The sequence below is a fragment of the Tasmannia lanceolata genome, unplaced genomic scaffold (assembly GCF_043159265.1).
Source record: "Tasmannia lanceolata isolate RefF3 unplaced genomic scaffold, GAP_Taslan_0.1 ptg000008l, whole genome shotgun sequence".
In the NCBI taxonomy this organism is placed as follows: domain Eukaryota; kingdom Viridiplantae; phylum Streptophyta; class Magnoliopsida; order Canellales; family Winteraceae; genus Tasmannia; species Tasmannia lanceolata.
In genome coordinates, this window is record NW_027518685.1 from 4,438,779 (window position 1) to 4,451,037 (window position 12,259).

The 12,259-nt window shown below is 40.8% G+C and overlaps 1 protein-coding gene across 1 annotated transcript; it reads right to left on the reverse strand.

The window, feature by feature from the left end:
- Positions 1–222: 222 nt before the first annotated feature.
- On the reverse strand, positions 223–8,290 carry GAUT12 (galacturonosyltransferase 12). The gene is made up of 6 exons (XM_077386054.1): positions 7,981–8,290; positions 5,141–5,184; positions 4,913–5,065; positions 4,038–4,628; positions 2,831–3,133; positions 223–815 (listed from the first exon to the last, which is right to left on the reverse strand). The coding sequence occupies exons 1-6, from the start codon at positions 8,189–8,191 to the stop codon at positions 531–533; spliced, it is 1,587 nt and encodes a 528-aa protein (XP_077242169.1). The 5' UTR covers positions 8,192–8,290; the 3' UTR covers positions 223–530.
- Between the last annotated feature and the right edge of the window lie 3,969 nt (positions 8,291–12,259).

Consider the following 12,259-nt stretch of genomic DNA (forward strand, 5'->3'; position numbering starts at 1 on the left):
AGTGTTTTGATAAACATGCGCTCTACATGTTTGTCGTGTAGTATTTAAAGGGCTTTAACAACTTTTTGAGAACCGTAATATTCCTCTGGCAGCCCTTTAAAAACTACACGACAAAAGTTGGAGCGTATGTTTATCAAATCATTGGAGCTTATCAGAGGTTCCTTTAACTTTATCTCAAAAAATAATTTATTGCGGGATTATTTTATTTTATTTTTATCAACGGAAATGAAAAGAAAATTTTTAGTTATTGATGTAATTCCTCCAACACTTTGCCCCTCTCCTCTACATGTAGATCCAAAAAGGAATATGCAAAAGCTCTACATTGGGTCTCTCCTCTGTAAAAAAAAATTTACATATATAAAAACCATAGTTTCAAGGGGACATGAATTTCATTTAAGCAAGAACCCAACACTTTTCTCCAACTGCTTCTTTTATCTCTTGCCATGAAAGGGAGCTCTTTTGGGTCTTTCCCTTCTATATATTCACATTCATCTAAGAAGCCATTTTTTCTGTTTGTATTAAAGTTCATACTAAGAAGCCATGATATGGCAAGCTTGGATGAACTTATCAGAGAAGTTAACGTACTTGGCCCAAAGAGGTCGGAGTTTTGAAAATGCAATATCGAGCCATGGCTTAGCTCTTCCATTGAAATGGATAACAGCAGCATTCTTGGCAGCTATAACACTGGTGTTTTCTTGGTATCCAAGACCCAACATGTGCCAGAAGGGATCGATTATGTGAACATGGCCATGGAAAGCTATCAAACCAGGTGGTAAAGTCCCCAACTGCCACAAGCTCAAATCTGATTTCAAGTTCTGAAACAAAACAAAGAAGCTAATCAGTAATTATTTTATAAGCTTAGCCCATTGGAATTCGAATAGTGATCGTTCAACTTTAAACAGAATTAATTAGGGATGTTAATGTGCAGGGGTGTTAATGTGCTGGATTCAATCAAAGCTTTGCCCCAAAATGCCTAGCGCAAATCAGAGTTGGGTGCATATCTGTAATGCATGGTCTCAATTGAGAGTTCGATCAATTTGGGGAATGACCCATGTATCGGGGTACTAAGCGAAATCAAATATTCCACATTGGAAAAGTGAAATGTATATGGATGAGCATATAAGGACTTGGGCACCCTCCCACTTTGCATCCGTCGTGAAAGGGGGAGATTGTTGGGGTTCCACGTGAAATTAAAGATCCCACATGGGAAAAGCGAAACGGATGTGGATGGGCTTAATTATAATTAAGGCCTTGGGCACCCTGCCCTACCTGGGTCAATGCCATGATCTATAAATTAAGGACTTGAGCACCCTGCCCTACGGCTAGCTTTTAAGGGTAGTTCTACCCGGGTCCCAACACCATGCTAAGATCAATAGATCATTCTACTATATAGAAAGGTAACATAATTGTGATTAGGAGTGCATTTATGGCCGGGTTTGGTTGCGTTGAGGCCAACCCTAACCTAACACAAAACGTGGTTGACAAGTGTCAACCGTGATCCAAACTGCCTTTGAATCTCTTAACCATAAGTCCATAACCCCGACCTGAATTTCCCAATCGGATTGGTTTGAGTTGGCCCGGGACAAAAACAAAAGGAGAAAAACGGAAAAAAATCGATATTGGGCTTGAGGGTCAGGTCTCTTTAAAATCACGATAAGAACAGGGTTATGGTGTCGGGTTGGTTCAGATCAGGTTACCAAGGTCTCAACCCTAAACCAACCCAGAATTAAATCGTGTTGGCTTTTCCCAACCCAACCCGAGCTGAAATCGTGTTAAACCCATCCGGTTTGGGTTGGGCACAACCCAAGTTGCAACGCTAATTGAAATTGAGAATAGTCCCAAGGTTCAATGTGAACAAGGGGCGAAGCTACATTTTGCAGAAGGGGGCAGCTGCCTCTGTTGACTTGGCCCAAACTCCTTAGTAGGCCCAACTCTATTGGGCCCAGCACCCTTTAAAATTTGAACCTTGCCCCCCGCCTTATATATAAATCCTGGCTATATGTATAATTGAAACAATTCATCTTGTAGGCATTCATGTGACCCACATAGTTTTGCTCCCGTGGCGCCCGATGGACATCCCTTCTATAAGAGTAAGGCCTATAAAAACCAACGGTTTAGCTCCCCTCGGCGGAACCCTTGCTCTGTTTGGTTGGCTATTTTTAAGGAGATTGAGGGGAGAACATCTTCTTGAGATCTTCTTGAGATTGTTTGGTTGCCTTTTAAGGTCTTTGACCACTAGCACTGTCGGGCGACGGTCGGGTGATGTGGCGCGCTCGAGATCTTCTCTCCAAATTTCTTCAAATCAAAGAAATTTGTGGAGAAGATCTTGGGGAGATCTTTTTGCCCTTATCCCAAACCCCCCCAATATTTGCAAGACAAACCAAACAATGTTTCTTTCTTCCACCCTTAATCTCCCCGTTGACTGATCTGTTTTAGATCTCCCCTTTAATCTCCCCTTTGACCGCTGGGATATAGATCTCCCAACGAATTACCGGCATCCAAACAGAGCAAGGCCCGTTCGTTTTAATCGTTTTGGATTTTAAGATTTATTTTTGTGTCCAAAACTAATTATTAGACTCAAAATTAAATTAAATTTTGAAGGGTGAAGGAGTTAGATCCTCTGTTCAACGTGGGTCCACTGGGAATAGGCCTGATTTGTGCTCACCCGTCAGATCAATGAACCTGATCGCATCAATGGGGCACAAGTGGGGCCCAGAAATGGATGCTTAATAGGGGGCCCTTAAGACTAGCTTAATCACCCATGAGTAACCACATCATCTCCAACCCAACCCAACCCAATGGCTCAATTGTTTTTAGATTTGGAGCTTACCTTTTGAAGCCAGGAATGATAGGCAATGCTTATGTTGGTCTTCCTCCACGCCTCCAGATCGAAAATATTCATGCCATATGCCCATGCACACTCCTCAGGATCGAAATTCCCAGTTATCAATGGATGTGAGAAGTTCAAATAGCTTTTCAATTTCTTCGACATGACAAACTTATCACCACCTCTGCATGTTTCCACTGCCCCATTAACTTTCCCTCTCAGATCAATGTCCCATAGAGGAGAAAGGTCAGATTGAACGACGATATCGTCATCCAGAAAGACAACCTTGTTAAGGCTCGGAAACAGCTGCAATGTCCCAGTTCTATGATAAATTTAGCAGCCCAAACATCAAGGATAATAGAAAGAGGAATGCAAATTTAAAGACCATAGAGGAAGAAATGGCTGATTTTGCTCCTATTATCCCACAGAGACAAAAATTTGTCATTTCAAACAGTATCATAGAGAACTTACTCCACTCAACTCGAAATTGGGTCGAATGGAGTTAACTCAAATCGAGTGATTGCTGACTTGGTAAAAACTCAGAGCAGATTTTAATACTAGGCCCTGTTTGGATTGCAAGAAATATATTTCTGGTGTAAAAAAATTTCTTAGAGATAAATTTATATTTCTATTTTAATACAAAAAAGGAAGAGTGATTAGATTGAAATTTCCTGTTTTTTTAACACTCGAAAAAAGAAAATTTGAACCAACCCTATCCAATATTTACTAGGAAGGATCTTCCATTTGTGATAATATCCCTCTAAATCAAGCATAATCATAATATTTCTCTCTAAATCAAAGAAAATTTTCCCAAGAAAAAAAATTTCCGTCTATAACTTTTTTTCTTGCAATCCAAACTAGGCCTCAATATAGTTAAGGGGAACGTCTATACGCACCCCATTTTCCTACCTGGGCCACCCCCATATACTTGATCTACAACTAGTGGGTGGTCCTTGGAAGAAAAGAGGGTGAATATATCATTTCCTGAGGAATGATAGAAAGAAGGGCACCCTTGCAAAAATCAGCTAAAGGGCGTCCCTATTGGTTGATTTCTTCATAATAGAAAAAGTGGGTGATGCCTACAAAAGTGGAAACCGTGTTGACTTTGTAGAAATCAACCTATAGCCTATAGGGGTGTCCTTGAAGATGATTTTTGCAAGGGTGCCCTTCATTTTATCATTCCCCTCATTAAGCCATCTTATATCCTTACCTCCGGGAGATGAATACGTATGTGGTTCATGACAGAATTATACTTGGGACTGAGGGCCTGTAGCTTCGCTGCAATAACGTGAGGCTTCTCAGTCGCATTGGCCACTATCACGGATGACCCGCCTCGGAACTGCGACCGGACCCTCTGGTCCTTCTCCATTGCTTCCAGCACCGGCACCTTCCCCTTGGTAAACCAGTCAAATTGGTGCAACCCCCTCACTTCTATAACCGCAGGCGTGAGTGGGTGCAATGAGAACCACGCGTGCATTGGGGCATAGGTTTTTCTATCAGTGACAATGTGGAGGACCACCTTTTCGGGGCGTAACGAGTTTCGGACGAGTGAGGTGGCGACAACGGAGGTGGCGAGGATGTTGTCGGAGGCGAGGATGAAGTGGAAGAATGAGTTGTCAACGAGGGAGGGGACGAATTCCGGCACCGGAAGTTGGAGGCGAGCTCCGGCATTTGTGGAGTGCTCATTTGCTAGACGTAGAGCTAGGCAGTGGAGTTGCTTGGGGATGCTACTGGATGCCACGTGGCGGTATAGGTATTCTTGGATTTTAGCTGCTCGGGTCTTTTGCTCTAACAGGGTAACCTGAAAAGTCAAAAGGTCAAATATTTTGAGTTGGTTTTGACTTGGCTTTGAAAGGTGAAGATTACAAATTTGATTTACACGCCCATTTTTAATGCTTAGCAGTTGCATCTGTTTTCTGGTTGTAATATTTGATCCCTATAGTTTGCGATTCTGCGTGGAGAGATTTACAGTTTCTATAATGAGAAGGCTGGCCACCATTAATATGACATTTCAAAAAAACGCAAGCTTTCTGAATCAGATGTGAGAGAGAGAGAGAGAGAGAGAGAGAGAGATTTATGCAATACCAGAGATCTGAGCTTCAAAGCGAAGGTTTTGGCATCGGATCGGTGGCTCTTCATTGATACTAAGAACTCCTCTAATGATTGTGGAACCTCAGACCCATCTTCTATTTCTTCACTCCCTCTTTCTTCTAAGATTCTGTATATCTCTTCCGGGACCTAATACAACACCACCTTTTTTAATTCCATGAAAAAAATGAGTTGTTAATTTTAAATATGGGTTCTGAAGATTACCATTGATTCGAGCCTTCTTCCCCATATCCGTTTCCCTACACATCCTATAAGAACCATTAAAAAAGAGAATATTTCGTGAGAGAATAGATAATTAAATTTAGGGCAGTGATAAATGGACTCCCAAATATCTTAAATCGACACCCTTTTTAAAAATAGGTGGAAATGATATATCCACCCCCTTTCTTCCCCGACCCACACCTTATAGGGTAAAAAGAGTAGTCATGAATACACTAGAGGGTGTGGCCTGGGAAGAAAAGGGCAGAATATATCACTTCCCAATTGTCGTTATTACTATTGTTTATTATGTTTTGCTACAATAGATGACTATGCCATGATTGAAAGCTTGTCACCATAAGAAATTAAGCTTGACCTTATTAGACAATAATAATACAATTTGAGAGCTGTTATGACTATGCCACGATTGTTAAGGAAAAATTGCCAATGGGGGACACCAAAATACAAGAATTGTGAACGGGGGACACACTGTTGAAAAATTGTTAGAGAGGGGCAAAATGAGAGTTATCAGCCCTCTAAATGGGGTTATCAAACTCGCAAAAAGGGGTCATCACTTATCAACCCTCTTTAACAATTTTACAAAATTATGTCCCCGTTCACAATTCTTGTATTTTTTTGTCCCCCATTTGCAATTTTTCATTCCTTTATAAAATATGGGACCTTGAATAGTACCACGGCTAGGGCTGGCAATTTCACTCATGGAAACGGGGATCCACCACGGCCCCGCACAGGGAGGGGATTCCCCGACTTGAAACGGGAATGGGGCGGGGGACGGGGACTTTAAAAAATTCTCCTAAGCGGGGATGGGGGTGGAGATGGACCCGCCCCGCCCCGTTTTAATATGCAAGCCATTATCAATATCCTCTTATTTTAGTACTGTTTTAGTGTTTTTTTTTTGTTAACAGTAAATATTTCTTTTAGGCACTACCATATTTTGATAAGTGCACAAACACGGCTTGTCTTTTTCTTATTTATGGGCATTAAAAAGTTTTCTTGAGGTGAGGATTTTTGTGTGGGGCGGGGATGGGGATTAGGTATTCCCTGCAGGGCGGGGACGGGGATTCCCCGCCATCGTCGAAGCGGAAGCGGGGGCGGAGAATGGTCCTTCCGACGGGGGCGGGGGCGGGGAATGCAACATCCGGCCCCACCCCGTTGCCAGCCCTAACCACGACACTAGGGCTGCAACTTTGGTTGGGTTTTACCCAACCCGCATCGACCCAACCCAAAAATAGCTTGGGTTGGGTTCATGTTTCTCGAGTTTCGAGTCGAGCTGAGTCTACGATCCAAAAGCCCGCATGAATCTCAGGTCGAGCCGGGTTTGAAGGGGCCCGACAAACCCGACCCGAGTTACTTAAGTTATAGTATGTATTTTTTTTTCCTAAAACTTTGTTACTTTAAAAGTGAAAACTTCAAAATAAAACTCACACACGCACGCAATCACAGGGACTCTTTCCATCTTTTGTTCGTTTCCCCCCTTTAGCTCTAGGGTTTCAAGTCTCAACTAAATAGTTAATGCACTAAATAGTTTGTTGTTTATCTCATATGAGTATAATTATTTTCATTTGGTAATGCATCAATTTATTCTCTTTGGACTAGTTATTAGTTAATGCACTGTAGAGTTTGCCATGCTTGAGTTTTTCTACTTCTATGAGTTGAGTTGCCTTGCCAAACAAGAGTTTTCCTTAAAAAATTGCGTCAACGTAAAACAGCCCGACCCAACCCGGCCCGAGATATTTCTCGGGTAGGGTTGGGTTCTTCAAAACCCGACCCAACCTGATATTTATCATGGGTAGGGCCGGGTTTGGGAATCATGGGTTTTCCGGAAAAAAAAACCCGACCTGACCCGACCCAAGATATTTCTCGGGTAGGGTTGGGTTCTTCAAAACCCAACCCGAGTTGCAACCCTACACGGCACCACCACATTTCCAAAACAAGAAGGTGTTCGATTAAAATGACCAAAATAACCCTACTCCAGCGTAAATTTTTACTTGTCTTTCTGTCTTTTTTTACATTCGTTTTTTTTGTTGCGAAGGCATATAGTGGAAAAATTTAACCCACGAACGAAGATGTATTTTGGTCTTTTTACCTAATCATTTTTTCCTATAGTATATGCCCAACAATTCAGAGAATCAAAGAGCTGTATTATATACATCTTGGATAATCCACACCCTGACAACCTCAACTACGATAATTGAAATTTTCAAATCAGTTTTTAATCCTAGACTTAGGCCGTGTTTGTTTTGGACATTGATCAGAACCGATTATGAGTCCAAAACTAATTATTGGACTAATTTTGAGTCAAATAATCAGTTTTTGTTAGAGTAGATTAGATCTTGACCGTCGATTGGGTGTGGTAGATTAGGTATTTTGGATAGATTAAGCAACTAAGCTATAACTTCCCTTATTTGTGTTTGTCTCTATATTTAGTAGTTAGGATTTCTATCTTTTATAACTTTCCCTTGTTTGTGTTTATCTCTTGCTAAAGTGCTGTATTTAAACACTCATTAGGTTCATTATTAATCATCAGAGATTAATAGAAAGAGATGACAAAGGTACATATTCACTGATTCTGACTCTAAAGATAGTTAATATACCAATTTCTACTGATATTGGCACTACCATGTTTTGATAATTGCACTCACTCACTTTGTCTTTTCTTTTTTAATTGCCTTTTTTGATAAAGCATTTTGGGAGTTGTAATAGCCTTTGACAGCGGGTTAAATAATAAAAGACAAGATAAGTTAGTGCAATTATCAAAATATGGCAGAAACATAATGAACATACATTCACCTTGATAAGTTAATGAAAAGAAGTAATGAACTTACCAATAGAAGAACAGTTAGTTTCTCCATCAATGGTATCCATGGCAGTTAACACAAACACAAACCGAAGCAAAAAAGTCACGAAAAGAAGTGAGTAGAAAAGGGTCCGATAAGAAACCCTCCTCGATCCCACATTCACCTTGATAAAATCCCTCACCCCTTTACCAGGAAAAACCGTAACATGCCTCAAGCTAGGAGATATATGAAGCTGCATTTCGTTAGAATAGATAGGCCCAAAGTGAGAGAAAGAGAGATAAAGCACCAATGAAAAAACCCTCTGAGAATTTGGATTCAAAAACAGAAACCAATATCAAGAACACAAGGAAATGGTCTGAATGCCGTAAAAGGAAGCTGTTTGGGTGGCTGTTGAAGGTTACTATCGTTTACCTACCTTTGCTTCTTTTCTAGGCAAGATTTCATGGTTATTACAACATTTTTTTGGAGATTTGGAGAGGGTTGTTCGTGAAAGGGACTTTGGACTGAGAGGAAAAGGGTGATTTGGTGTGAGATTTTTGGGTTTATATGTTTTTAATGTGTGTGTATTTGGCTTGGTTTTGAAGCAGAGAGGGGAAGATAAAGAATGCAAAAGATGGGAAGCCCCTGTCTGATTTTGTTCTGATTGCCTTCAAAGGAAGAAACAATGTAATTGACAGAATAGCGACCCTAACTAGGGCTTCAAATTGGATGAGATTTTAAAACAGGGGGACAAGTGAAATTACGGAAGAGGACTCTTTGGTGGGGCCTACGTGGACCATGAAATTTATGGTACACCTCCTCGTGGGGCCTATTTGTTTAAAAATTTAGACCAATTAGAATGAGTGCCCAGATATTCCAATTGTGATGGGGCCCAAATATTCTACAGATGGATGGATAAAGAGGATAGGGACTGCAGGAACTACTAAATCTGTCCTCACCAATAGAAGTTTTTATGTTTATCTTGAATGGTCTTACGGTCAAAGTAGATAAATATAGGAGGGCTAGGATCATCCTATGGAAATGATTTTTGGTGGGTGACCTATTTACGGTGTGTTCCATCACATGGACGGTTTTGATCATCCTATGATGTGATCAATTCAGTACTTTCTGAAAAATACGGGACTATGAGGGCTTGCACTATATAAAATCTCGATCATTTCGGTTTTTACGAGCACCCGCAGGTCCACCCGCCCCGACCTAGTTTTGAAGTGACCCGGCCCCGGCCCGTACGGGCGAGCCGGGTGGAACCGCGGGTCCGGGTCACTTTTTGCCATGTCTAATTGAAATTGAAAAATGAAACTTATCAGATGATCCCAACCATCCGACTAATGCATGTTGTCTTTTAAATGGAGGGTTTATAATAAATAAACCATGATCCACGTTCAAATTACATAATTAAATGTTCAAATTCTATAACTTTGTAATAGATGAGGGGGCACTAGAAGAAAGGGCTTCCATCTCCCATCGAGGAGGGGTCAACGGCAATGGATTGGACTTGTGTTCTTCTGTTGGATTAACGGATCTGATCAAATCCACATGGCACATCTGGGGCATAAAAAGTGAACGTTAAGAGAAAAAAATCTAACTGTGAAAGAAGAAAGCAAGAAAAATAGGTGCAGAAGATTGTAACAGAAGAAAGGGCTCTTTCTAAATTGGAAATGATGTGAAGACTGGCTTCCGTCAAGATTGTCCCAAACCGCCCTCCTAATATTGCCATGTCTACCTAAATCTGTATATATGTCATTTTATCAAGGATATAAGGGTACTTTCGAATTTAAAATGGTTATTAATGTGTCCCTGGAAGTGGCATAATAGGAATGGCTATTAGGAAGTTCCCAGACACGGAAGTGTCTTCATCCATTCCAAGAGGGAACCTTCAGCATTGATATAATATAGTGGGGATTTGCTAGCGTCCATTGCAAAAGGCACTTCGTGGATGGTTTGTTGCATGTTAGAGCAGCCACCTCATGAATGAGGACAAAATCTGCTGAAAAGTGAGCCTGCGTGGCTGCTCTGGCATGCAGTAGACCATCAGCGAAATGCCTTGTGCAATGGACGCTAGCAAATCCCAATAAGGTGAGTAAAATTAGGGCTGTAAATGAATGGAGCCGAGCCGAACTTTGGCGTGTTCAGACTCAGCTCGCTTAATTTGAGCATCGGCTCGTGTTCGGCTTGTGTTCGTGACGAGCTTTATACTATGGGCTCGTGTTTGGCTCGCCAAAATTCAACAAAGCTCTAGCTTGGCTCGGCTCAGCTCATTTAGTAAACGAACGAGCTCGAGCCGAGCTTTTAATGAGCAGAGCCAATCCGGGCTCGAGCTTGGTTGGGTTCGGGTTCAGCTCATTTTGTAAACACATCAAATAAATATCATTAAGTAATATATAATATAGTAATATAACGAACTATACAAAGCTAGAGTTCGGCTTATTTATTTGACGAGCCTAATTTTTAGGCTCGGATTTGGCTCGGGTTAGTAAACGAAAGAGCCTGAGCCAAGCTTTTAATGAGCTGACCCAAACATGTTCGTGATCCGGCTCACTTCGTTTGCAGCCTTAAGTAAAATGGTTGATAATATTAATAGTTAGCAAATTGTTATAGTCTCCCCCTTTTCTTCCCTCGTCCAGCCTCCAGTACTATATTTATGACTACTCTTTTACAAGGTGGTGGCCTGGTGAAGAAAAAAGGAGCAAATATATCATTTCCCTAGTAGTTATTGTATTAACAAAAGGGGACAAATATAGACAACTTTAAAATTACGGATGAGACTCATATTGTTTAATAAAGAAAAAATCAAGCTCAAAGCTTGCAATAGATAAGTACATTCTTTCTAATTAAATGAGTAGGACCTACGTGAAAGAATAAGCCCAACTTATATAGCAAATGTGCATTATATATTTGTAGGGTACAACCTCTATGTACAAAACCAGGGCATGATGAACGAAACCAGTACATGTTATAAATAGGCAACGGCTAATATTAGGTCTGTCAATGGACTGATTCGGATGGGATCCACCTATGTCTATGTCAAGATCCATACGAATCCTAACTTGGGTGGGTTCTCCTCGGTCAAATCTAGGGATCCTACATTCTATTTTTACGTGACGGTCACATTAAGAATTAGATTGTTCGAGTCTAAGGGTTCTGTCTATATCCCACATGAGACTGCTGCATTGGACCCTAAACATTACAAATAATAATCATAATTTCTATATCCCACATGAGACTGTTTACACATCAGGAACAAATATAAAGTCACTCTAACTATTTATACACTCCAGGAACAAAAATAAAGAAATTGATCACTCTAACTATTTTCACTTCAGGAACAAAAATAATGAAATTGATCACTCTGAGTATAAGAGAAAATGAAACATAACCTAAGATAGTATGGTCCATTGACAAGGCTAGCTAATAACCCATCCGGCCGAGCTCGACCCGAACCGGTGAGTTCAACCAGATTTTGGGTTAGGGTTGAGGCCTTGGACAAACTGACCTGCCCCAAACCCGACCCATCCTTTAATTATTGCAATTTTCAAATTTTAGGGTTATATTTTTTATGTATATTATTTTCTGTTCATGCTCATGGCAACCCACCTGATCTGGAAAAAAGGGGTCAGACGGGTTGGGTTAGGGTTGAAAGATTTTAGAGGCGGGGTGAGGTAGGGCTAATGCTCCTTGACCCAAGACTCGAGTGGTCGGGTTAGGGTTGAAGGAATGCAACCTCGGGTTGGGCTAGTGTTAGCCTCAACCCGGCCCAAGTTGCACCCATAGTTGCATTGGCTGTTTGGACTGTACATTGTACAACATGTCTTCCTTTTCCCACTTCCAACCCGTTTTTAGCTAATCAAGAAAAATGAATTAATAGAAGGAAAAATACAGAGGTACGATAAGAGGCGAAAGTCAAGCAACACACGAGAAATACAATGGATTCAATCCCTACGGAGAGTAATTGAGTAAAGCAGAGGATGTCATCTGAAATACAAAGGGGGGATATGAATTAATGTTTGAATCTGAATCTGGACCTTTGAAGGATAGATGTTTTTACTGGCGCTGTATATTATTGATAGCAGCATTGAAAACTAACTTTGAATTACTATTTATATAGATGTTAGGGTTTCCAAAGAGATTCTTGGAGAGGATGACTCCCGGCAAAAAAAGCCATAAATTCTGCAGTTGGAATTAAGGTTGTTCCCAATATGTTAAAATAATCCCAGTTCATAGGAAGCTGAGTGGGAACTGATGACACTACCATATCCAAAATAATTCATTCCAGATTTGAATGCTGATACATTGGTATTAAGCTCAT

Coding starts and splice junctions, on each gene's coding strand:
- GAUT12 (XM_077386054.1), bottom strand. CDS start 8,191: ATGCAGCTTCATATATCTCCTAGCTTGAGGCATGTTACGGTTTTTCCT. Junction 4,629..4,912: donor CTTTGAAGCTCAGATCTCTG/GTATTGCATAAA, acceptor TTGACTTTTCAG/GTTACCCTGTTAGAGCAAAA. Junction 816..2,830: donor ATCATTCCTGGCTTCAAAAG/GTAAGCTCCAAA, acceptor GTTTTGTTTCAG/AACTTGAAATCAGATTTGAG.